This window comes from Sorex araneus, chromosome 5, assembly GCF_027595985.1.
Source record: "Sorex araneus isolate mSorAra2 chromosome 5, mSorAra2.pri, whole genome shotgun sequence".
NCBI classification, from domain to species: domain Eukaryota; kingdom Metazoa; phylum Chordata; class Mammalia; order Eulipotyphla; family Soricidae; genus Sorex; species Sorex araneus.
The window spans coordinates 211,041,727-211,068,986 of NC_073306.1; the positions used below are offsets into that span (position 1 = coordinate 211,041,727).

The 27,260-nt window shown below is 44.1% G+C and overlaps 1 protein-coding gene across 1 annotated transcript in view; it reads right to left on the minus strand.

The window, feature by feature from the left end:
• Nucleotides 1-27,260, minus strand: part of SNCA (synuclein alpha) — a 119,037-nt gene that overhangs the window by 75,577 nt on the left and 16,200 nt on the right. The window contains exon 4 of the mRNA XM_055137491.1: nt 26,833-26,975. Coding sequence (XP_054993466.1) covers nt 26,833-26,975 — 143 coding nt within the window. The remainder of the gene's footprint in view (nt 1-26,832; nt 26,976-27,260) is intronic.

A 27,260-nucleotide genomic window follows, 5' to 3' on the forward strand; every position in this document is an offset into this window, starting at 1 on the left:
AAAAGAATAGCTGAGAACCCACAGCCATCTAGACTTTGCTCTCATTGATGATCAGCATCTTTCGGCCTCTCCCTATGGCAGAATATCAAACACGGGAAGTTGGGTTCTCCACTGAGATTGCCACTTAAATCTTCCCTTGTTCCCTTGGCTGTGAAGAATCTTCCTAGACGTTTGGGGATCTAAAAGCCACGTGAGGACACTAACTGTCCCTTTCAGCTGCTCAGCAGTGTAACTCAGAGGCCTCAGTTATGTGAGCTTAAAGTTTTAATCTTTTTATTTCCTTTATCATACACCAAACACACAATATATGCTACCTGTTCATGCATGCACACAAAAGCAGTAAAAGATACTAATTGCAACATCACACACAATGTTACAATTCAAAAAAACAGTCACAATTCCACTAATTCTAACTGCCCTAGTGACAATAGTTCGCTGGTAAGGATTCTAAGGATGCTTTGTACCATACACTTTTAAGTAATGTGTTACGATGTCACTGCTATAAAGTATCCTGTGATATTTGTAGCCTAAGCTCAACTCATAAAAAAAAATTCACGTTCCAAACCATTTTGGATGTTGGAGTTGTGTAAATCTGAAAGCTGACAGGCTTCTGCCAAGTGAGCACTGTGGGGTCGCAGAACTGTGCTTCTTTCTGGAAGTGTTCTGGGAAACAGTTTCTGAGCATCTCCGGCTGATTCTTATCATCCAATATTCTACAAGGTCAGTTAAGTATTTGGTTTACTGGATCTATTCTTCTGTCCCTCTCGGGGAGCCCGGCAAGCTACCAAGAGTATCCCGCCCGCATGGTAGAGCCTGGCAATTTGATATGCCAAAAACAGTAACAACAAGTCTCACACTGGACATGTTACTGGTGCCCGCTCGAGCAAATCGGTGAACAACGGGATGACAGTGCTACGGTGCAGTGCTACTACTCTACCTTTCTTGATTCCTTGAGGGCAGGGATGTGGCCTCTGCCCGGTTCAGAGCAGTTTCCTAGTAGCTTAGGTCAGTGCCTGGCATATAAATGGCCCTGAGTCAACGTGGATTCATAAATGGGTGAGGGACGGGAGAGAGTGCAGGCATCAAGGTAGTTGCCTGCGTGCTGCTAATCCGGGTTGGATTTCCAGCTTCGCCTCTGGTCCCCCAAGCACTGTCCCAGAAGTGGGTCCTGAGCATCACTGGGTGTGGCCCCAACTCAGCCCCTCCCCCAGAAATAAAATAAAATAAAGAAAAATAAAATAAGTGAATTAAACAAATTTTTTGCTCTGCCTTGTAGTTACTCAGTTATTCAGGGACAAAAACCCTTTCCTTCCCACTTTTCTCAGATATAAACTAGGCGTTAGTACCAAAAGTGATTTTGAGAGTTGAGACTCGGTTGTGCAGACAGAGCAGCGCAGACTCACGCCTAGCATGAGCGATGGCACCCACACCGGTAATGCAGCTACTTAGGGTGTGGAGAATGGCAAGACCACGACTGATGGTTTCAAGTATCAATGTTTCCTTTATTGATTTATTGACACCTACAACCATTAAAACCATCTTCTGTCTCCACCCACCAGCTATTTCATTGAAGCAGAATCTGGTTTTCTCTTCCTCTGTACATCAAGGACCTAAACAAGGCAGGAGCTTAAAAAATGTTGGTTGCATCGCTGTTAGTTAAGTATAAGAAAAGAACTTAGAGTCCCTACACCAGTCAAGCCTGTACAGACTATTATGTTGGCTTTGTCACGTCTCAGAACTCAATATTAGAAGCATTATATCACCTAATTTAAACCTGATGAAGTTTCCAATTCCCCCTTATCAAGTTGCACATATATATGTATATACATACATATATACATGTTTTTTCATTTATTGCCCAAAAACCCATCAATTATGAAGACTTATCCAATTTTCTAACAAATGGTCACAAGTATCACATTAGGCCTTCTCAGACTGGCCTCAGAGAAATAGTCCAGGAGTTAAGGCACTTGTCTTGTGCCCAGCTGGGCCCACATTTATCCTGAGTGACCTCATTCGCCACCTCTGCTGTGTGAATTTTATAATTCTCCTTCCTGACAGACCATAGAGCTGAGTAATGAAACAATTTCTTCATAATCACGAAGCTAATCAATTTGATGCGACTCTATTCTTCGTGAAGGTTAGGAAAGAACACACTAGAACTCTTTCACCACTTCTAGAATTAAAGCTGTACCGTTGATAACACATTGCCCCACTTACTGACACCGTGAAAAGTGGGATCTTTTTCCGTGGATAACCTTAAGGGCAGAGTTCTTGCTTTACTCAAATATTAGTGTCAGATGGAGGTCCTGTGTTCATAAGAAAAGGATAAAACCCAGATGACAACGCAATTCTACTCATGACCTTCAATATCCAGCGAGAGTCACTGGGACATTAAGATAAATTTGCGATGGAGTTGGTACCCTCTGAGTCTCATTGTCACGGTTGTTTAGAAGGTAAGAGGCCTGGAATTATTCTAGCCTGACAAGGAGATAAGAGGACAGTGAACATCAAAAGTCTGAAAGAGAGCTGGGAAAGTACTCCTTAGGTTTACTGAGATTTGTCCGGATAGTTGCTACAAGAAAATGCTAGATATCCTTTTCTGCAAGATCTAAAAGCATTTTTTCCTTACTCATTTACTAACACAGAATTTATCATAGTATCTGGCAATGCACAGAAATTCATGAAAAACTAGTTAAATCTTAGATTTATGAAAGTTATGGGCTGGAGCGATAGCAAGTGGGTAGGGCATTTGCCTTGCACGCAGCCGACCCGGGTTTGAATCCTCTGACCCTCTCGGAGAGCCCAGCAAGCTACCAAGAGTATTCCGCCTGCACTGCGGAGCCTGGCAAGCTCCCCATGGCATATTCGACATGCCAAAAATAGTAACAAGAAGTCTCACAATGGAGATGTTACTGGTGCCTGCTTGAGCAAATCAATGAGCAACAGGATGACAGTGATACAATGATGAAAGTTATGAAGTAAACTGGACCTCAAATAATGTTGGAGAATGCATTAATATTTTGTATTTGAATGCAGGGCTATTTGTAAGTAGTTTTGCTGTTAGATTGGTTCACTCCTTGCTGATAACTAGGGAATTAGCAGAAACCATTCAAAATACAGCATTTTAAAAAATTCAATACTAAAAATAGAAATGTGCATCTAACAGATCACATAAAGGACCTGAAATGGGAAGATAAAAAATGACATATCTTGGGGTTAGAGAGACAGTACAGCAGGTAATGTACTTGATTTGCATGAGACTAACACGGGTTTAATTCCAAAGGCCACCCTGAACTCCACGAGGAGTCATCCATGAGCACAAAAGCCAGGTAATAAGTCCTGAATAAAACTGATTGTCCCAAAAATGGGGGCAGGGGTAGGCACATTTTACTATCTATGTAATAATTTCCCTTTCAAAAAGTACTGATTCTACCAGTTGTGTGAAATATGTCTGTATCCAATGATATTCTCAGAAACCTTGTCACTGTCACTGTCATCCCGTTGCTCATCGATTTGTTCGAGCGGGCACCAGTAACATCTCTCATTGAGAGACTTATTGTTACTGTTTTTGGCATATCCAATACGCACGGGTAGTTTGCCAGGCTCTGCCGTGCGGGCTCGATACTCTCAGTAGCTTTCCGGGCCCTCTGAGAGGGACAGAGGAATCAAACTTGGGTCAGCCGCATAAAAGGCAAACGCCCAACCGCTGTGCTATCGCTCCAGCCCTCAAAAACCTTGTAAGAACTTAATATCAATTAAGCACATAACAGTATCAGCTCAAGTTTTGTCCCAATAGAACTCAGAGAAATCAATGTGTTTCTGGCAGGGGAAAATCTCAATACTGTGTAAACTGGTGACTGCACTTACATCTTTCCAAATTCATTTCCAAAAATAACAAACTAGTTTTTAAAATGTCTTCTATTTACATATCTGAGGAGTAACATACTGAAAAAGTTAAGAAAATAGATGTAAGAGAAAAAGTACGTGGGAATCAATATTAAAAGCAGGCTATGCATCAAGCTAAGGTAATAAAGAATATAGACGTAACTAAATAGAAAGGAAAGAAAGTTTATGAAAAACATGACAGTCACAAGTACATTTTTAACAAATGCTGAATTTGAAATTTTGAGTAAAAATTAAAAATTTTAAATGAAAAGATTTAAAGGCATTTTTATATTTTGAAAATTAAAAGTAAAACCCAATCTCCATGGCAACAAAGAGCCACTTCTGTGTACCTGACAGACACAGGCTGCATGAGGAGTTTGGGCAGAGTGCAACTGAATTGAAATGTTTCCACACAAAAGGCAACGAATACATTTTGAAGTGTTAATTCTTAGAACCCATTTCCTAGTATTTTGAATGTGGGCTAAAGTTGCTATTTCCAAGGAAATGCCCCAATTTTTCTGGGTCTACCACTGTAGAGATAAGCACCATCACTGTTGTTACCATCTCTACCCTCCTGAGGTAGAATCGCGGTCCGACTCTTTCGTCTTCACTCTCAGTCAGGAGAGATCTGGGAAAAGATCCCAGCAAAGGGGCAATAGCACAGCTGGTAGGGTGTTTGCCTTGCACGTGGCCGACCCTGGTTCGATTCCCAGCATCCCATATGGTCCCCCAAGCACCACCAGGAGTAATTCCTGAACACAGAGCCAAGAGCATCACCAGGTGTGACCCAAAAAGGAACAGAAAAAAAAATCTCAGCAAAAAGATCTCACGTGCTCACCAATATTTTTCCCCGTGTAGTTTTCACCGGCATCACAATCTGTGCGGGAGGTTTTGGACTAAGAAAGAGCACGTGCTGGGGTCAGAGGGACAGGTTAGTGGCCAGGGTTTTTACTCTGCAGACAGAAGGACCTGAGCGTGGTCCCGGCACCGGAATCGAGAAGCTCCGTCTGGGTCTCAGAACTGCCTGGAGAGCCCTCGGCCCCGCGCACACCTGCCCCCAAACAGAAGGCACAACAGGACGGAGAAAATAGATTGATTTGTGTTGACGTCACGCCTGCGGCTTTGCATACAGCTGTTGTGCTGTAAAAATGCATTGATTCCCCTCCCCCCACAGGAAGGCTTGTCAAACTAGAATAGGTTCAAGCTGAACAAATATTATAATTATCTGTGCTTCTTAAGGAGTCTTTATTGTAAAGGAAACGTGTCAAGTCCAGTGATACTTCCCGAAGTTAGAATCCTCTAGAATGAGCTCTTGGTCACGGGTAAAGGAAATTTTTAAAAATCTTTCTCTCTAGGGTGATGTTTTTCTGTTTTTCTTTTTTTTTTTTTTTTTTTTTGGCTGTGAGGGTCAGACCCTGTGACACTCCAAGGCTTACCCAGTTCCAGGGATCATACCAAGGGTATCTGCAGGGTCAAGTGCTCTACAAGGTCAACTAGGTTTGTTTTTTTATTCTAATTCAATATTCAGAGATAACTGCTGTGCATCACCAGAGCTAACCAGATTTAAGCGTCTTTTTTTCTTGTTTTTTTCTTTACAATTAAATCTGCACTGCTGTAGTATCCCAGTAAAAATCAATAAAGAAGCCTCGATTCTGAGCTGCTAATGCTCGAAGGTCCCTGTCACCAACAAGGCCAATGACAAGTGACACTTTCACTGTGTCGTCTCTGTCTCACTTTCACTTACTTGCGATTAAACACACCAATTTTGTGCAAAGGGAAAACGCACATTTCTTAGCTGCCACTCTTGCACAAAAGAAGGGGGAAGTTCTACTTTTCAATCTGTCTAAACACTTCACCTTGCTGCTTATCTATTACCATAAGAAAGCACTGCGTGTACATCTGGATCTAAAATGCTGAAAGTTGTTTTGAATGGCACTAGTTTCAGAGGAAAATACGGAGAGTCAGGATCACAAGAACATTCTTTACAAGAATAATTAGGAGCTTTGTGCCTTGATGTTCTTAATCTTCTTCCTGGCATCTTCTGCTCACCCAACTGTCCAAGAGTGGACACACACAGATCTGCCCATCTGTTCAACAATAAGCCTAATTTATAATATTTGCTAAGAAAAGATTTGGTGGGATATGAATATTTATGTCCATAAGCTTTTTATTTATGGAAAAATTTTTAATTTTCAGCATTCATCTCATGAGTGAAATGGCTGATTTCTTCTTTAGGAGGAAGTTAATGTATTGTTGGACAATAACTCGGACAAGCGACTAGAGTTCATACGCAGGCTCAGAAAAGCAAGAAACATTTTTGACAAGTATAAAAGACACAGTAATCTCATTAGAATACTATTCATCATTTATGATGAACTAAGTCACTAATATGCACCAAATGACATGGAAATCGAAAGTAGGAAATTTCTGTCTGCCATTTGAACATATGTCCCACCTGTGTAATTTCTGGATTCTTTGTTGTCAAGACTGGATCATTTGTTTTTGCTTTCAGAAGAAGGAAATGGTCCCTGTTTAAAGGACTGACATTCATTTTTATGTATTTGCTGAGTGTAGGAAATGCGCTTGGCAGATGTGAGGAAGGGCCAGGAGGCAAATATAGCCAAAGAGTAATGCACAAGGAGAAAGGGAGGAGGGGATGGAGGGGTAGTGCAGTGGGTAGGGCGTTTGCCATGCACGCGACTGACCCAGGTTTGATCCCTGGCATCCCATGAGGCCTCTGAGGCCCACCAGGAGTAATTCCTGAGTGCAGAGTCAGGAGTAACCCCTGGGAATCACTGGGTCTGACACAAAAAGAGAGAAAAACAAAGTCTGGGGGGTGGGGGGGATGAAGCAGGAGTGAGTCCCGAAGAAGGAAATCAGTGACACGGCCCACTCATCACAGCCAAGGTCTAGGTGGTCTCACTCCATGCGTGATAGGAGGGCACGGAGGGCTGGGAGCAGAGAAGGAAAGATTTATTGGGTTTCCGTGTTAAAAGGAATCCCCGGGACTGGTTTGGAAGCTTTCCCAGGAGGCTGGAGTGGGAGAGAGGGGAGTGAAGAAGCGAAGGGGAATGACTCAGACCCCGGTGCCGAGTCCCGGTCTAGGGTGGCAGCAGAGGGGAGGGACACAGGCAGGGTCAGCCGTGCGCTGAGAGGCAGGTAAGCCAGGGTACTCGCGAGGGGGATAAAGGACGTGCAAGGCAAAGAACGAGGACACTCTCACGCCTCCACCCGAGCAACCCCACCGCATCATCTACAGTGCTCAGGATCTCTCTAAATTCCTCAGACGACTGTGTGTCTCCGCAGCTGGAGAATGCTTTGGGGAATTCCAGAGTCTTTCTGATCCACACAGACTCAAAAGCCTCAGGACTCAGGAAATAGTGGAGAAGGCGAAAGTCAAAGCCAGGCCCCAAGTTTGATCCCCTGCAGCAGAGTGCTCTCAGAGTACTCTGTGAGCACTGGGGCCTGAGTACCACATCATGAGGATTAAACACTGGACTCAGACCTGCGAGCTGGGTGGAGGGCAGAGCCATAGCAAAGCCAGCAGGGTCCACCACCTGTGACACTTAGGCACTGTTTGCAGGGGTCAACAAACAGAAAGAATCTAATTAAAAGCAAACTAGTGTTTTAAAAACAGAAGCTTAACTGATGACCGGGAAGATATGATGATTGCAGCAGCAATAGGGTTCAAGTACAGAATAAAATTTAATGCAGTGTGTTTTAGATGTCAGAGTTGAAAACTTAGATATGTTGATGAGAAGAGATGGTATAATTTGTTTTACTAAATGATTTGAATTTACTTATTTACATTGATTAAAATCATATAGCTATTCACTGTCACTGTCACTGTCATCCCGTTGCTCATCGATTTGCTTGAGCAGGCACCAGTAACATCTCCATTGTGAGACTTGTTGTTACTGTTTTTGGCATACTGAATACGCCACGGGTAGCTTGCCAGGCTCTACTGTGCAGGCGAGATACTCTCGGTAGCTTGCTGGCTCTCCGAGAGGGGCAAAGGAATAGAACCGAGGTTGGCTTTGTGCAAGGCAAATGCTCTACCCACTGTGCTATCGCTCCAGCCCATATAGTCATTAATCGTGAAAAATTGACTTCTGTTGATTGATCTGTGGATAATTGCATTTGGCATCTCTGTCAGTTTTGCTGGAGCACGCAATGTGACATGAATGCACACTGCCAAGGGGTCAGGCTGGGGATGGCAGGCCCCTGGGGACGCCGGTGGTGGGAGTGGTGTTGCACATTGTACACCTGCAACAATTACATTATCAACAGCTTTAGAAATCATGGTTTTTAAATCAAAAATAAATATATATACACTTGTAAATAAAGAAAATCTTAGGTACTGCGAGGTTTTCTCAAGACACTTGTATGCCCCCACTGCAGAGTTGTTGAGTAACTCCAAGCTCGATGGCTGAGAGAGAGAGACTGACAGCGGGGAGGACACTTCCCTGGCACGGGCCCACCTGGGGTCAGTCCCTGGCACCCCACAGGGTCCCCCAAGCACCGCCAGGAGTGACTCCTGAGTGCAGAGCCAGCAGTTAGCCCAGAGCATCATGGAGTGTGACCCACAAACAAAACAGCAATAATGAAAGGAAAACACAAGCAAAGGAAGACAGAGAAGAGAGACCGTGTGTTGGTAACACCCAGGCATGGTAACTCTGGGCCTCAACACCATGACATTTAGTCCTGTTATAGCGTGTTACCTAAACTACGATTTGACATTTTTGAATATTTATTTATTGACAGTCTGTGCTATATTAATAATGGATTCTCATGCACATAATCCCATCATAACACTCATCACCAGTGTTCATGGCCATACTCAGTACAGTAGCTGAGACAGGGAAGCAACACAAACGCCCAAGTACAGATCAAGGAGCTGTGGTATATATACACAGGGAGTACTATGCAGGTCTAAGGAAGTATAAAATTTCTTAAGCAAACAAAAGAAATAAAGGATAGGAGGGGCCAGAGAGAGAGTACAGTGGGTGGACACTTGGCCTGGAACCCCATACGGTCCCCAGCTCTGCCAGGACTAATTCCTGGGTGTGGAGCCAGTAGGACCCAAAAAGAGGAAGGAAAGAAAGAAAGAAAGAAAGAAAGAAAGAAAGAGAGAAAGAAAAAGAAAGAAAGAAAGAAAGAAAGAAGAAAGAAAGAAAGAAAGAAAGAAAGAAAGAAAGAAAGAAAGAAAGAAAGAAAGGAGAAAGGAAGAAAGAAAGAAAGAAAGAAAGAAGAAAGAAAGAAAGAAAGAAAGAAAGAAAGAAAGAAAGAAAGAAAGAAAGAAAGAAAGAAAGAAAGAAAGAAAGAAAGAAAGAAAGAAAGAAAGAGAGAGAGAGAGAAAGAAAGAAAGAAAGAAAGAAAGAAAGAAAGAAAGAAAGAAAGAAAGAAAGAAAGAAAGAGAGAAAGGAAGAAAGAGAGAGAAAGAAAGAGAGAGAAAGAAAGAAAGAAAGAAAGAAAGAAAGAAAGAAAGAAGAAGAAAGAAAGAAAGAAAGAAAGAAAGAAAGAAAGAAGAGAGAAAGAAAGAAAGAGAGAGAAAAAGAAAGAAAGAAAGAAAGAAAAGAAAGAAGAGAGAAAGAGAAAGAAAGAAAGAAGAAAGAAAGAAAGAAGAGAAAGAAAGAAAGAAAGAAAGAAAGAAGAAAGAAAGAAAGAAAGAAAGAAAGAAGAAAGAAAGAAAGAAAGAAGAAAAGAAAGAGGAAGGAAGAAAGAATGAGAGGAGGAGAGGGAGGAAGAAAGAAAGAATGAGAGAGAGGGAGGAAGGAAGGGAAGCGGGGAGGGAGGGAGCAAGGGAGGAAAGAAAATGGAAAAGAAAAGAAAAAGGAAAGGAGACTATATAAAATAGGATTCTGTGTAACAAGATTAGATTCTTTGGGATTCGGTCAATAGACAGTTGGCATCCATAGGCTAATTTTATAGAATTTATTTGGCTAGCAATGTTCAAATTTGATCCATACTATATAAAAGGAAACAGTGCCAAAAGCCAACTCAGAAATGAATGCAGATACGTATATAAAGATCAAGTGAGTTTTTGAAGAAAATGCTACATAAATTCCATTTTACACACAAGTGTGCTAGCGCGCACACAACACACACACACACACACACACACACAACACCACCACCACCACCACCAAACCCACAAAAAGAACAAAAACCCTCTCCCTGTAAAGCTAGACATTTTTGTAGAGGCACCAACTAGCTTGTGACAAGAAAGGCAAATGTGTGCAGAGGAAAGAAGTTGTATTGCGCCTTAAGAATGGAAGCGCAGGGCTGGACAGACAGGAATGCACGGGGTCTCCTGAGCCCGCCAGGAGCAATCTGAGCCAACACAACCCTGAGCACTGCAGGGTGGGGCCTCAAAACAAACAAACAAAATAAACAAATAAGCACTGTCTGTAGCACTGTTGTCCCATTGTTCATCGATCTGCTCGAGTGGGCACCAGTAACGTCTCTATTGTGAGACTTGTTGTCACTGTTTTTGCATATATAATACTCCACGGGGAGCTTGCCAGGCTCTGCCGTGCGGGTGGGATACTCTCGGTAGCTTGCCGGGCTCTCTAGAGGGGCAGGGGAATCGAACCAGGGTCGGCTGCATGCAAGGCAAAGGCCCTAGCCACCCTACGCACTGTGTTATTGCTCCAGTCCTAAACAAATAAGACAAAACAAACAAACAAACAAACAAAAACCACCCTGAGAATGGAAGCAGGAGCCAAGGAAAGCCGCAGGGTCCAGGACACGTGCCTCGCCTGGACTGACTTCTTTCTCGGGGGTGGGGGGGTGTGGGCCACGCCTGCCGGTGCTCAGTACTGTCCCGGCTCTCTGGCCAGGGGTCACTCCAGGCTGGGCTCGGGAAACCGCGGCTGGGGGTGGAGCCTGGTCAGCTCCGGCAAGGCGAGCACCGTCACGCTGCGCTCCTCGGTCCACCAGCTCGGGCCCTTCTCCCGCGCGACCTGTTGGAGGAACCGCGGGCGGAGCCGAGAGGCTCCCGGACTGCAGGGCCCCGGGGAAGCATCGCCCGCAGCCCCAGCACGGATGCACGGGCGGGCGGCTGGGCACCCCTGAGAGCACGGATGCACGGGCGGGCGACTGAGCACCGGAGAGCACTGATGCACGGGCGGGCGGCTGAGCACCCCTGAGAGCACGGATGCACGGGCGGGCGGCTGAGCACCGGAGAGCACTGATGCACGGGCGGGCGGCTGAGCATCCCTGAGAGCACGGATGCACGGGCGGGCGGCTGAGCACTGGAGAGCACGGATTCACAGACGAGCACCCCTGACAGCACTGATGCATGGGTGGGCGTCTGAGCACCCCTGAGAGCACCTCTGCACTGAGCCTCACTCGGGAATCCTCCCAGCCCTACCCAAAACCCTGAAAACACCAATTTATTTTTCACCCATTCAAGTGGTTCCAAGGTATTAAACATATCTTTAAAAAAAATACAACAACCTTGGGGATTTTTTTGCTCCTGAAATTGTCAGTTTAATGTAATATTTAATATAATATTGTTGATTATATTGTTCGATCTGGAAAAACTAATTTCCAATTGTTAACTGAATTCTGATTCATGCATCAATTGTTCTGTGTTTCTATACTTCCATAAACTCAGGTGTAGGATTACATAGCCTCAGGTAGTTTAGGTTTATTGGGTTACTCCCATCACAGTGCTCCCATTCCTCTGTGTTTATTTGTAGCTTCTTTCTTAGTGTTCTGTTGACTTGTAAATATTGTTTTTCTCTCTCCTTGAGTCCTTTGCATAGTTTATTCAGAGCCATGTCCTTTTGTATGGGCACAGGAAGACTTAGCTAATGCTATGCTTTGTAACCTGGGAGTCATTTGACTCTACATGATAGTTTCCTCCTGGGCATCTGTTCTCTCGACCTAAGCCTCAGCTGCCCTTACTTCCTAGCACCCCCAAAAAGCAGGGTCCCGACGAGGGACAAGACGGACCCAGGGCAACTGGTGAATTGTGTGCTACCCTGGCATTGAGATGGGCTTGGCCAAAGTGCCTAAATATAAGTTAAGAGCTTGATCATGGACAAATGTTGTCATGATCAACAGTGATAACTAGATTTGGACCCTGCTAGGGTGAGGAGTGATTAATCTGGCCTGAGTGCTGTAGTTGAGTCTGGCAAGATGTTCCCAGGAGAGCTGCCTTGCAAGCCTCAATGTATCTCTTGCTGTGTCCATACAAAAATAACTAGTATTGGGGGCTGGAGAGATAGCACAGCGGGTAGGGCGTTTGCCTTGCACGCGGCCAACCCGGGTTCTAATCCCAGCATCACATATGATCCCTTGAGCACCACCAGGGGTGATTCCTGAGGGCAGAGCCAGAAGTAACCCCTGTGCATCGCCAGGTGTAACCCAAAAACAAAACAAAACAAAACAAAAAAACTAGTATTAAGATGTTAATGAGTGTTTGGACTAAGGAAAGGAGAAAAACACCTTAAGAGTCAGGAAGGGCTTTGGAATGCCTCATAATAAATGAGATCTAGAGGAAGAGTGAAAAAAGAGCACCATAACCTGGTTTTCCGATCGATAATAAAAGACTGTGTCATGGGAGCTCACTAAGAAGCAACCCCTCTTCACCCTGAAGGGGAACAGAGGTGGGGAAAGGAATCCTCATGCGAGATTCACAATACTAAGAGGCTCCAATTTATAATCACCGTGAGAAGCAACTAGATTCTCTAGCCTATGGTGTAAGAAATGGGTCTTCACGAGCTCCTACAAGCATGGCTCCGGAATGCGGGTATCAGGACTACTCCTCCGAAGCGCATGGCCCCGTGACCTTTCCTGATATGCAGAGTGAGCAATGGAAAATAAATGATCTAGCGTCTGCCCCTGGGAGGCCGGCATGAATGATGGTGGGAATATCGGAGCAAAATATAATGCGCAAAACTAGAGAGAATCTGAGCAATTGCTTGCCGTAGAGGCAGGGTGAGGACTGGGATGGAAGTGGGGGGACAATGGGGGTATTGGAGGGGGGAAGTTTGCACTGGCGGACGGATCGGTGATCGATTATCGTATGGCTGAACATCAAACACGAAAGCTTTGTACCTGTATCTCACAGTGGCTCAATGAAAAAATTTTAAAAACGGGTCTTATTTATTCCTATATTTCTAATCCCTGGCATGGTATTTACACATAGCTTGGCTTCATCCAATACAGATCAGCTGAATAGATCCGTCTGTGAGTGAATAGATGACTAGCAAACACTTTAAGTTTCTGTGGAGCTGTTTTTTTTTTTTTCAATTGCACAAATATGAGCAGAATCGAAGGCACTCTGAAGAAAAATCTGAAGGATATGCTGCATTCCGAAGGAAAATCTGCATCTTTAGTTTACAATAAAGCAGCAGACTTTCACCTGCTATTCAACATGCAGGTTTAATACAGTGTTTTAAACACCAATTCTTGAATTTTGAATGAATATAAATACAGTACATGCAACTAAGGAAATTGAAGAAAATATGAGTGCCCAAAGGAAGACAAAGCAATCACTGTCGTATGTGACTCAGAAATAGTCACTGTGTCATTGGTTCTCGGGAGCAACACGGCAGGACTTTCTGCAGTAGCTGCTACTCGGCTACGGGCATTTAACAAGGGCCAGGGCTGGGGGACGCTTCCCAAGAGCAAGGAGCTATCCAGCCCGTTGGAAACCCAAAGAGTGTTTCGTTGAGAAAAACTGAGGGTGTGGGGCACTTCGCTCGTCCCTTAGGGAACAGCAGGATCTTTCCTACACCAGCACCTCAAGCCTGTGCGCCAGCAAACACCCAGAGCCCTTCACCTTGGCCCGCCCGTCAGACAGGAGTCGGGCGCGAATCTAACCAGGCGTGTCTCGGGGAGCTGGGATCCTGCCCTTTCCCCCTCAGCCACTCCCGGGAAACTGGAGCCAGTCACTGGGCTTTGGGGAGGCACCAGTGCCCCCCTCCCCTTCCTGTGCCACACAGCCAGCACCAAGGCCCAACACAAGCTGAAGGGCATCTGGAAATCCAGTGATGTGGGCCGAGTGGCCCTGCGGCCATGCAGGCACCCGAAGGAAAGCTTCTTCGGGCCACTCCACTCTACCCGCACCACAGACGCCAAAGGCTGCTGGGGAAACTGCGGTCTATCAATTGTCCCGGAATTCCTCCATAAAAGCCCTGGCATCTAAATGGGAGGAACTAGGTTTAAACTCGCCTCTCCCACAGAAAGGCCATTTCAGGGCCGTGGAAATAGAACGACCGAATCATCAGCACTGTCTCCTTAGTGTAAACTCATGAATTGTACCAGATCATCAGGAACCTACAGCTCAGCTGTCAGCACCCCAAAACCCCAAGCACTAAAAAGGAGCCAAAATAATTCAGCTGTCCCAGCAGGTAGGAATTCTAGCAAGTCCCAGAGCTCAGAAAATATCCCAAGCGTCATGGAGAAGGATTTCAATTCAACAGTCCCTGTGATGGCTTCTGCGCGCACTCAAGAGGCTCAGAAGATGAGACAAAATAGTAGCAACTAGAACAAAGCCAAAGCACATAGTACCAAAATAGTAAAATCCAAAGACTCAGACTTAAGGCTAAAACACTAAAAGCGTTTCCTCTGAGATCAGGTACATGGCGAGGATGTCCACTGTCTCCGCTTTTATTCAATATATTAAAGGTTCTAAGTATAGCAATTAGGCAAGAAAGAGAAATTAAGGTAATACAAATCAGAAAATAAGAGATAAAATTATCTCTATTTGCATATGATATAGCATACATAGAAGACCCTTGAAACTACTGAAAGATTCCTAGAGTCAATAAACCATGTAACAAAGTACAAAACCGGAAAAAAAAAAAACTGGCTACAAAACCGGAAGGCAAAAACCAGTCGCATTTGCTTATGCAAGTAATGAATGAAATATGTAAATAATGAGCCATTCAAAACGGTGCCTCAAGACATCAAGTATCTAGGAATTAATTTAATAAAAGAGGTGGTCAATCTCTGCCCTGAAAACTAAGTTATTTGAAAAAGAGATAGGATTTAAGAAATGAAAAAATATTCCATGTTCACGGGTTGAGAGAATCAATAATGTCTAACTGATCATTTGGTTGTAAAGTTTGTCTCCAGGTCTCAAGGGACAGGGGATGGGCTGGTCCCTTGTATACCCCCCACGACCACCCACATGGGACCCTGGAGGTCACGCCCACAGACTGCCTCTGGCTGCTGCTTAAGCTTAACTGCTAAGATCCAGAGACACACAAAAGAATCTCCTAACCCATCAGCTCGCTGCAGAGATTTCTCCAGAGCCTAATTATCTGGAATTTTGGAGTTCCAGGAGCACACGGCCGCAAGAGTGCAACATCTTATGCTATTCATAACAAGTAATGCAAAAGAGAGTATGGTAGGGACGGTCTGCCCTAGAGGCAGGGGAGAGGTGGTATGGGGGGGTACTGGGGCACTTGGTGGTGGAAGATGTGCATTGGTGGGGGGTTGGGTGATTGATCATTGTATGACTAAGACTCAAACAGGAAGGCTTTGTAACTGTATCCCTGGTGATTAAAATAATAATGATAATAATAATAATAATAATAAAAATAATAAAGTAAAATCAACATTCTGAATTTAAAAAATAGTAATGTGGAGTTCATGCCCACCCCAATTAAATCAGCCTAATTCATGGCTGAATAAATAGCACTACTCCTACATTTAAAAAAAATAGTAAAGTTTGTATGGGGAAAAAAAAACACGCCTATGAGTGTCATTCTGGAAATAAGAAATTGGAAGGTATCTCCAATTTCTGGGTACTGGGCGTCTGGCATTTCCTTCAGTTTATAAAAGGAAATTTTCACCTGTGCTGACTTGGCTGGTTCCCAGCTCATCTCTGTCCAACTCCAAGTACGAATATCCAGTGGAGCCCCGTGAAAATGAAGGCTCTCCTCAGCATCACACTGGACTCGCCCCGTGCGCTGCAGAGGACCGTGGGCCCTGTTTCTGCATGTTCTCGTCCCCTTTTCAGTCTGGCTCTGTGCCGCGGCCAGCCGGCGGCAGACAAGGAGCTTTGATACTGCACTGTGAGGTGGGCTGCCGGAGGCCGCAATGCATAGCCGAACACAGGGCGAACACGAGTGATTAAACAGGGACTCCGGACGCTTTGCGTTCCCTTAATCCAACACTTGCATTTCACAAGTGAGAAAACTGTTCTGAGAGGTGAGATTACATCGTCTGCCCAAGGGCGGGAACAGAGACAAACGTTAGATTGCTTGACTGAAAACTCAGACTTTTTATACAAAGCCACTGTCCCCCTCTATATAACCTAGTCAAATGCCTCAGCTACAACGGAAATTGGTATGAAGACAGAGGCCACTGGCCAGCATGGTACACCAAATGGACGGGGAGAGAGCGGCTTCACACAGACACTTAGGCACTGCCTGGTTTCCAACAGGTAAATGTCAGCCTCTCTCAGCGAGGGGCATGGAAGGACTCTGAGGCTAGGCAGGGCTTAGTATCTGGGTAGACTGGTCTTGTGAAATTACCTAAATTAGCTATGTCATATTAGTAGAAATTAAATATGAAGTATTTAGATGCCATAATATACTTTGCATATCAATATTCATTCCAAAGCTCTGCACTGTAGCACTGTCGTCCCATTGTTCATCGATTTGCTCAAGTGGGCACCAGTAACGTCTCCATTGTGAGAATTGTTGTTACTGTTTTTCGCATATCGAATACGCCACAGGGAGCTTGCCAGGCTCTGCCGTGCGGGCGAGATACTCTCGGTAGCTTGCTGGGCTCTCCAAGAGGGGCAGAGAAATAATCGAACCCGGGGTTGGCCAAGTGCAAGGCAAATGCACATGGTGATAGATGGAGGTCTAAGCCCATTTTTTTGCATGTAGCTGTCCAGTTTTGCCAGCACAATTTGTTAAACATGCTTTCCTTGCTCCACTTCACATTTCTTGCTCCCTTATCAAAAATTAGATGATCATATATTTGGGGGTGTATGTCAGAGTATTCAATCCTGTTCCATTGGTCTGCAGCTCTGCCTTTGTTCCATTACCATGCTGTTTTAATGACTACCGCTTTGTAGTAGAATTGGAAGTTGGGGAGGTTGATTCTTCCCATTTTCTTTTTCCCAAGGATTGCTTTAGCTATTCGTGGGAGCTTATTGTTCCATATGAATTTCAGGAGCGCTTGCTCCATTTCTTTGAAGAATGTCGAGGGTATCCCTATAGGGATCGCATTGAATTTGTACAATGCTTTGGGGAGAATTGCCATTTTGACAATATTAATTCTTCCAATCCATGAGCAGGGGATGTCTTTCCATTTCCTCGTGTCCTCTTTTATTTCCTGAAGTAGTGTTTTATAGTTTTCATTATACAAGTCCTTTACCTCCTTTGTTAAGCTGATTCCGAGGTACTTGATTTTTTGAGGCGAAATTGTGAACGGGATTGCTTTTCTCAGGTCACTTTCTTCTCTCTCATTATTTGCATATAGGAAATCCATGGACTTTTGGGTATTGATTCTATAACCTGCAACTTTACTATACAAGTCTATTGTTTCTAGGAGTTTCTTGGTAGAGGTTTTAGGGTTCTCTAGGTATAGTATCATATCATCTGCGAATAGTGAGAGCTTGATTTCTTCCTTTCCTACCTAAATGCCCTTAATATATTTTTCTTGCCTAATCGCTATTGCAAGTACTTCCAGTACTATATTAAACAGAAGTGGAGAGAGTGGGCATCCTTGTCTCGTCCCTGTTCTCAGAGGGAAGGATCTTAGTTTTTCCCCACTGAGGAAAATGCTTGCCATAGGCTTGTGATAAATGGCTTTGACTATATTGAGGAAGGTCACTTCTATACCCATTTTGGCGAGTGTTTTCATCATAAACGGATGCTGGATCTTGTCAAATGCTTTCTCTGCATCTATTGATATGATTATGATTTTTATCTTTTCTTTTGTTGATATGATGGATTATGTTGATTGATTTCCGGATGTTAAACCATCCTTGCATCCCTGGGATGAATCCCACTTGGTTGTGGTGTATGATCTTTTGATGAATTGTTGAATTCTATTTGCTAATATTTTGTTGAGGACCTTCGCATCTGTGTTCATCACTATCCCTTCTAATCTTTTTCAACCTGAAGTCTATGTTGTCCAATACTAGTAAAGCCACCCCAGCTTTCTTGAGGGAGTTGTTTGCTTGCAGGATTGTTTTCCATCCTTTGACTTTGAGTCTGTGTTTGTTCTGGCTATTGAGATGTGTTTCTTGCAGGCAGCAGAATGTTGGGTTCAGTCTTTGAATCCATTTTGCCAGTCTGTGTCTCTTAATTGGTGAATTTAGACCATTGACACTAAGGGACATTATTGTTATGGGATTTTGTGCCATCTTTGTGCAAGGGTTTGTGTGCTTGTAGGGGTTGTTCTTGTCTTACAATAGCCCCTTTAGTGCTTCTTTTAGGTTTGGTTTTGAGTCTATGAAGTTCCTGAGCTGTTGTTTATCCCCAAAGTAGTGTATGATTCCTTCGAGTTTGAATGAGAGTTTGGCCGGGTAAAGTATTCTTGGTGAAGCGTTGATTTCATTGAGTTTTTTCACTATATCCCACCATTGCCTTCGGGCTTGGAGGGTTTCCTCTGATAGATCTGCTGTGAGTCTAAGGGGTGCTCCTTTGTATGCGATTTCCTTCTTGGACCTTGCTGCTTGCAGTATTGTGTCTCTCTGAGCGATGTCTGTCATTGTAACTATGATATGTCTTGGGGTTTTTCTGTTAGGATCTCTTTTAGCTCGCACTCTTTGGGCGCCTTGAATCTGGATGCCCGCATTGTCCAGCTGTGGGAAGTTTTCCGCAATGATTTGTTTGACTGTGTCTTTTTCGTTGGGGTTGGTTCCCTGTGTTTCTGGTAGTCCAGTGATTCTAATGTTGTTCCTCTTGAAATCATCCCCTAGGACTCTGATTCTGGCTAGAGCTATTTTGAGGTCTCTTGCCATGGTTTGTTGTCTGTAGGCTTCTTGCAGCTCATCTTCAAGCATACTGATTCTGTCTTTGGCTACAGTCATCCTATTATTGAGGGCAGCCAGAGAGTTTTTGATTTCATGTACCAAATCCTTCATTTCTTTATGAAGGTTTTTTATTTCTGCTGTCATTTCTTCCTGTATTTTGTCGGCTGTCTGTTGTATTGTTTCTGCCAGGTCCTCCTTGAAGTTGTCAATCTTTGCATTGAGTTCATTGAACATGTTGAGGATTTGAACTCTGAATTCTTTATCAGAGAGGTCAAGTTTGTAGGAAACGCCAATTGAGGTTTCTGGACTCCTTTGATTGTCCTCTGCTTGCAATGGGGATTTTCGCTGTTTCTTCATGTTGTTGTGGTGGTATGAAAGAGGGCCCTTGATGATGAGTGTCCCTGTTTCCTCTTGTTGCAAAAAAGGGTTGTGGATAGGCTCAGTTAATAGTGGTTGCCTTTTTACTTGCCGCTTGTAGAACCTGGTCTCCAACTGAGATGTTTCCTTCAATACTTATGTGAAGTCTTGTGTTTTATTGTCCTACTGCTTGCAAATAGCTAGGATGTTAGTCTTGGATAGGATGTTGAGGAAACTATCTGCCGTCACGTAAGCGTTGGCCGGCCAGTAATGAGGTCACGCCCACTTTTCTTAGGCCACGCCCCCTGGCGATTAGGTCACGCCCCTTTCCCACAACCCGACAGCGGTCAAGGGGCTGGGGTCAGCGTGTCGGCCACTCGGCCGGCAGTCCGGAGGGGAGGGAAGCCCGGGGTGCTCAGGGCCGCGGAGCAGGCTGGGTCGATTTTTTTTTTATTTATTAGTGAATAGATTTTTCTGTGACAAAAATAAGCAGTGGAGGGAAGTTGACCCCAGGGATAGGACTGGTGCAGGAATACAATATGCCTAAAGCTCAACTATGAATGACTTTGTAACTCAGTGTCTTAATAAAAAAAAAAGTTCATATTATTCTACGTCAACAATAAAGCTGCAACAAAATCAACTGTTAACTGAATTCCAGGGACCAAGTGGCAGTAGTGAGCAGGGCACTGTTCCTCTACACACTTACCCTGGGTTTAATCCCCAACACCAGATACAGTCCCCCAACCAGGAGGGGTCTGAGCACCAATGGGTATGGCCCCCCAAACCAAAACAAACAAACAAACAAACAAACCCTGAGTTCCAAATGGATTTATCTTCCTATGCTAGTGAACACCAAAGACAGTGAGACAGTTCCCACACTTCACTGATAAAATTAATTATTTCTGCTTTCTTTAAAAAATTTAGTTTCACAGGGGCTGGAGCGATAGCACAGTGGATAGGGCGTTTGCCTTGCAGGTGGCCAACCCGGGTTCGAGTCCCAGCATTCCATATGGTGCCCCGAGCACCACCAGGAGTAATTCCTGAGTGCAGAGACAAGAGTAACCCCTGTGCATCCTGGGTGTGACCCAAAAAGAAAAAAAAATAGTTACACAATTACTTGTTTACTCAGCACATATAATTTTGGCTCAGTATTCTTTCCATGTTTATCGTCTTCATCAAAATTAAATTCTACTTTTGGAGTGTTCATAAATACCTATTTGTAATTACAGAATTACTTGGTAAAAGCTATAGTAATTTTTTTATTTAAATATTCAAATACATGGTAAAATTTTAAGTTTACTACAAAAGAACTGCTTTATATTAGAAATAATAAACTATTCATTTCACCTTCTAACTATATGCCATCTAAATATGCTTAGATGGTAAGAGAAGTTGAAAAATTTAATCCTTGTGAACTACTTATGAGTGACTGTCAGTTCCAAATTCAGGATTTAAAGCTATTGGTATATCTTGAAGCTGTTTTACTACATTTGTTCTGTAATACATTTCTCTGACAGAGGTATCATCACTACCCATTCCTGGAAGAGGAAAACTGGATTTGTCATGATATACATATTACAGGGTTCTACAGCTTCCGGACTATTAACCATTGGTCCAGGCCTAGAGGATGCTGTATCTAACCAGCTACTGTCCTTTGATCCTTACAAGTGTGAGGTAATTCCATAGCACATTAAAAAAAAAAAAACTTCAGGTATATTGACAGAGATAATAGGTCTTTCTCATGTTTTAACAAAAACCACTGACTATGCTTGTTACAAATACACTCATGATCTCAAACACAGGGAAGCTTCCTCTTCCCGTTTACAGCCTAGGAGAGTAAAGGCCATTTGGAAGCAGGGTTCAAATGCTGCAAATCCAGTGGACAAGGAATTAGAAAGAAAGAAACAGAGGAGAAATAAAGACATCCTTTGGCGGTGTTTCTACAGGATGGGTCCCATACAGAACAAAATGCTTTTTCCTAACAAATTACAACTGTACCGACTAAATGCATTTTACTTCCATTTTATTATTATTATTTTCTTGTTGCTTTGAGGCCACAATGAGTACTCAGGGACTACAGGCTTTTGGCTCTCTGCAGTGGACCACTGGTGGCTGTGTTCAATGGGACCATGTAGTGCCAGAACAGATTCCTAGAACCTTCTGTATATCGAGCATGCATGCAGCCTAGAGCAACCTCTCTTGCCCTGATTGCTACATTTTAAGACAAATTCATTTGGTCAAATAGGTCTTTCATATTATAATGCAATAAATAGTACTCTTCTCTTGGACTACAGATAGAAATCAGGCAACTCATTGTATCACTGTTTGTAATTCATGGAATCATCTTCAAAGAAACCTAAAATGTTGTTCTTGACCTTTGGATTATTTGTGAAATGAACCCTAAGGTCCGTTGAAGCAACATCCATCATCTGATAAATTATTCAATCAAAAGGTACATAACACTCCAGTGTGGAAAAATAAATTTGCCTCTTAAACATGACAGCATTGGAAAGTCAGAGGAAATAATTAAAAAGATGCTCAAATATTTAGCTCATAATGTGAAACTGACATATCCCACTCCTGTTGTAGTTTATTCATCACGCACAGATTTGTTTAGTTACTTTCTTAGGAAGTAAGGCAGGGTTAGAGCCTGATCACTTCCTCCCACTTGAAACATTCATTTTCTGAAAGAGTAAAAATTGTTCAAAATCTGATTAGATTTTTCCAAGATGGCATTGGTTAGGAAAACATGGTGATTTTGAACATACACCCCCGAAAAGTGAACGAGTATCTCAAGTTTCTGAGGCTATAACTAATAAAGCTTCTTTCTCACACAGAACCTACTCAGCTCAGTGTAGACTGGCCAGACTAAAATAGGATGCAATAAAGCCCATGACATGGTGTTATTTCTCCGGCAGTGGCTCAGAGTTCACACAGGACTTACACTCTCTGTAAAATACAGGAAATTACGGATAAAAGCCTCAGAGCCACCAAGCTTCTGCTCTTTGGAGGCATTTCAGATCGCACTGGAGAGACATCATTTGTTCCACAAGGATTCGAGCAGTTACTCCAGGCAAAGGAGACGTGCTTGAGTGGTGAGCTGTCTGAAGGGAACACAGTGAGGGGCACTCCTGAGGAATTTTCTGGAGTTACTTTCCATAGTCCAGTATTCTTAGAAACAACAGTAATTTGTTTCAAATAGAAAATAGCTTTGATCTGTACAGCATCACTGTTTGAACTTAAAATTAAATTCCCCTGCCAGTTTTTTTGGAGCCTAAAGTGTCAATCAAAGAAATGAGCTTCGAGAAATGAACTGCATGTCTGATAGCCTTTTGTGTGCACACAGATAGACAGATTAGAAGATGTATTATTATCATGTATTCAGTAATAAAACCAATAATATTTGATCATTCTTAAGACTGAAAACAATCAATTTGCCCTTTAACCTAATGTTTTCCAGTGAAAATTTACTACAAAGAGTAGCTTCATTCATAAGACCGAATTCGCAGTAACACTTAGGTCCTCAGTTCCTGACAATAAAAGACAGGGCTTACCAAAGCAAGTATATGTGTCCCAGAGAGATGGACTTAGCAAGATAGAAAAACAAACATGAAATACTAGAGCTCTTGGTTTTCAAAACACAGAACACAAAAGGGATGGCAAGAGGGAAGAAGGACAAAAAGGGCAGAAGGGAATAAGCCAGGGAGGGAGGGAGCAAGGGGAATAGAGAGGGGAGAGGATGAGGGAAGGGAAGGGAAGGGAAGGGAAGGGAAGGGAAGGGAAGGGAAGGGAAGGGAAGGGAAGGGAAGGGAAGGGAAGGGAAGGGAAGGGAAGGGAAGGGAAGGGAAGGGAAGGGAAGGGAAGGCAGGGGAGGGGAGGGGAGGGGAGAGGAGGGGAGGGGAGGGGAGGGGAGGGGAGGGGAGGGGAGGGGTTGGAGGGCAGGGGAGGGGAGGAGAGGGAAGGGGAGGAGAGGGTGCTCTGTTTGCTCATAATCAGGGACTGATGCCCCAAATATTTCCAAGGAGGCTGGGAGTTGAAATTCAACACTGCTCCTCCAATTGCAGTGTCCTTGAACTTCAATGAGGCACCAACCACCACACACACACACACACACACACACACACACACACACACACACAGTCATTAACCCACTCCAACAAGTAAACACCCAGCAGATGGATCTCCCAGAAGAATCTTCCACCAGGTCAAGCCTTATGAACTGCGTTGCCAAATCTTACCCACATCAGCCCGGCACAGCCTTGGGATTATCCATCCCTCCACCGACAAATCAGCACCAGAGTCATCTCCTGCCCTCACAGTCCGCCAACCGCCCTCGGTGCCTACTCTGCCTCCCTGGAATCAATTTCGCATCACGGCAAGCGGAGATGCCTGCCTCCTGCAAACAGCAACCTGCCATCCTTAGCTCAAAAGCTTGACAAGATCCCGTATTGGGTAAAGACCAGCCTGCTCCCGACGGGGCCCTCGGCACATTCTGCCCTCCTTTCTCTCCCCCGCTAATAGCTCTGGTCTTTGTCTCTGGTTTGCCATGTGGTTCCCCATGTTGCACCCACTGGGATGCTTTCTCTGCATCCTTCACTGTCTGCTGCCAGTCCTGCACTAGCTCTCCGCTTCACCATCACTTCTTCAAGAAACACTGTGACAGAACCCTTCAGCACCATCATCTGCACATCCTCGACACAGGCACTCCAGACCTCGTTCCACAGTTTGCATTACACACCTAAGGGGAGTGCTCGGAGAGTAATCTGACCCTGGAGCACTGTCGCGGAACTCAATGAAGAATAAAAGTGCATAGTACGCGAAAATAACTTACCCACAGCATCCAGCAAATTTCCTGCATGGTGAAACAGCGTTAGTTTTTGAATGATAACTGAGTGTCTCGGTGAGGTAACCAAAAATTAGTTAAACACAACTTCCTTATAGCTGTTCGCCAGAAACACGTTAGTCAGAGTGACGAAATTAAACTCTTCAGTTTTGTAATGAACAGATCCAATTTTTAATTTTAACTCTCTAGAGTTGTTTGCATGCCGAGGAAGTGGCCATTAAGGAGAGAGTTCATTTGTATCTTCTTTGGGTTAACACAGAAACTTAGAATTTTACTGTTAAATTGGGCTTTGGCAATTTTAATAATAACTCCCTCATCCTTCGCAAAGGCACCTCAGGAAACCTGCAGAGGGTCAGCCAGCGGGTTGGTAGAGGGGCAGGGATGAACATCAGCCAGTTCATTCCCAGAACAACCGTTCACCCAGAAATACGCTGCCGCTTCTCGGGATTATGGCTCCATTCTTCCATTAGAGACTCGTAACTGCACATAAGAGAAATATCTCCAAATAGTTCACTCGGCCACATAGTCCACACAGTGCACCTTCTACTTTCAAATCTTGGACGTGCCCTTTTAGAAGCGCAACAGCACAGTGTGGGAGAGACGGGGCCTGCTTGCAAGTCGCACAGTATCACGTCATGGCACCTACGTCCCTGGCCGCTCACTATTCTGAAGCCAAGCAAGACTCCAGTGAACTCTTCCCGGCCCTGCAACCCGTGCAAAGCCCAGCAGGCAGGCTCTGAGGGAGCGAGGGGGAAGCTGCAGTGAACGGAGAGTCGGAATCTCGCAGTGCAGGATCCGGTACACTGGGCGGGGGCCGTGGCCCCGGGCTCCGGACCCCTCTCTAGCTTCACTCTCCTCACCTGAGACAGACCTCGGTGGTGACTCATCTGTCCCTGGGCTTCCAGGTCCCTAATTCCTCTGATGTGTGCACCCAAGGGATGACCTTTCGGGGTAGAGGACCACAGCTTACTCCCCGTTGTCGAAAGGGTCTGGGGCACTGAGCAAGTAAACTTCCTCTGTACTAATGACTGAGTGCCCCTGACTTAGACTGCAGTGAAGCCCTGCACACAGTTACAGACTGTCTTGTAAGTAGGAGTCAGTACATTTAATAGCTAACAGTCATTTGCAACAAAGTACTCTGTCAGTGTGTATTCAGTTGGAGAACTTGATACAAGTACCATTCATAATATTCCACAATTCACATCCATATCACCAACAAAACTTCCTGTACTAGAACCTAAATGTGTCACAGAATTTTAAGCCTATCAAAGTTGACTTCCATTGCCTTTCTCAGTTTATATAGAGACATGAAAAACTGCTGGCAAAGAAAGCTATTTTCCTAGAGCTGCAAAAGTTCCCAAATTATTCTGATTATTAATTTCATGAACATGGTTGCTTTACTGAGCATATAATTATTCAAGCCTCAGAAATCACTCTGCTTACTCACGTATTTCCTTTCCTCTATTCTTCTTCAATCTAATTAATATTCCTGACTTATTTAGTGGATGACACAGTCTTCCCAACATCAGTGAAAAGTCAGTGAACAAATACAGACCACCCTTATGGTGTACAAATAAATAATCATCATACTTAAAAATGAAGTTCAATTTTTTCCTTTTTTTTTAATGTAGGAGAACTGTTCAATTTTTTTGAAGGTGATAAATGCTTTGATAAATGTTTTTTGTTTTTAAAAAATCAAAGGAGATTGGAAATGTCAGAAGTGAGGCAAATGGTTGCAATTTTAAATACAGGAGGACAAGCCTCATGGGAAATCATCACTTAACTAAGACCTGCTGGTCTGAGGTTCTGAGCTTCTGACGTGATCTCAGCCAAGAGCATTCCAGAAACGAGGGTGTGTTTGATCTGTCCAGGAGGACAAGAAACTCAGAAGGGACACAAAAAAGCAGAAACCATTCTGTGCTCCTGAAATTTGTCCAGCTTCTTCCTCCAGTTGACACTCTACTTTTTATTACCTACCAACTCCAAATGAGACATCTGAAATATATGTTTGGGTAGCCTGACCAGAATCCCAGATTTACCAAGAAGCACAAAGTCAGAATCCTGAGAATTTGGAAGTTGACCCTACACCATGTTCCGTGGTTCAATACATGTTAAGTCTCAAGAGTTCCCAGAAACATATTTGACAATAAGCTGTTATGTGATTGGGTAATACACAAGTTAATAGGAGATGATGTAATGACAATGAAATCAAGTAAAACAAGATCTTCACTTGGAAAATTCAGAGATTGGACACAAAGTGACTTGTTATATTCCAATGAAGAAAAATTCCAAAATCCATAGCAAACATTCTTTTGAAATGTCACTGTTCCACTGGGAATGCATTAGATTGTTCATTTCATTGAACTTTCTTCCAAAAATTGAAACAGTCATGATCATTGTACAGTCCTCATGAAATTCATCTGTATTAATGCCACAAAACAAAATACACAGGGGCCAGAGAGAGCACAGAGAGGAAGGCTTGACCCCCAGCACCCCATAAGGTCCCACAAGGCTGGCCCTCATTGCAGAACCAGCAGTAAACCCTGAACATTGCCAGGCATGGCCCCAAATATCTCTCTCTCTCTCTCTCTCTCTCTCTCTCTCTCTCTCTCTCTCACACACACACACACACACACACACACACACACACAGTACACACTTTGTGGTACTTTAGGAAACGATGACTGCTTAGCTCTCTCCCAATAAGCATCTCGTTCCTGCCTCTTGCCTTGCATGAAAACGGGCCAGACTCTCACAGGCACCGCGTCAAAGGTCGCAACTCTACCTTGTCCAGCTGGTCCTTTTTGCCAAAGCCGGTGGCAGCCGCGATGCTTCCTGCTCCCTCCACCGTCTTCTGGGCGACTGCCGTCACTCCTGTCACCACTGCCTCACCCACATTTGTCACTTGCTCTTTGGTCTTCTCAGCCACTGAGAAAAATCAAGAGCAAGAAGAAATTGTGGGATGGTGGAGTGGAGAAATGATCGAGATGATTTCACCTCCCCCCGCCTCCATCTCCCAAAGGTCTTCTCCCCCACATCCCGGAAAGGGCTGGAGCAGAAGGAATCTGAGGCGGAGACCTTGTGAGGAAGCGGGGCAGGGGGCGGGGTGCGGAGGTAAGGGGGGTCAAACATGAAATCTTTGCTAAGGTTCTCTTCAAATCATGCAGACCGTAAAAGGTGCCTCTGGTTTAATGACCAGAAATGTATATTTTA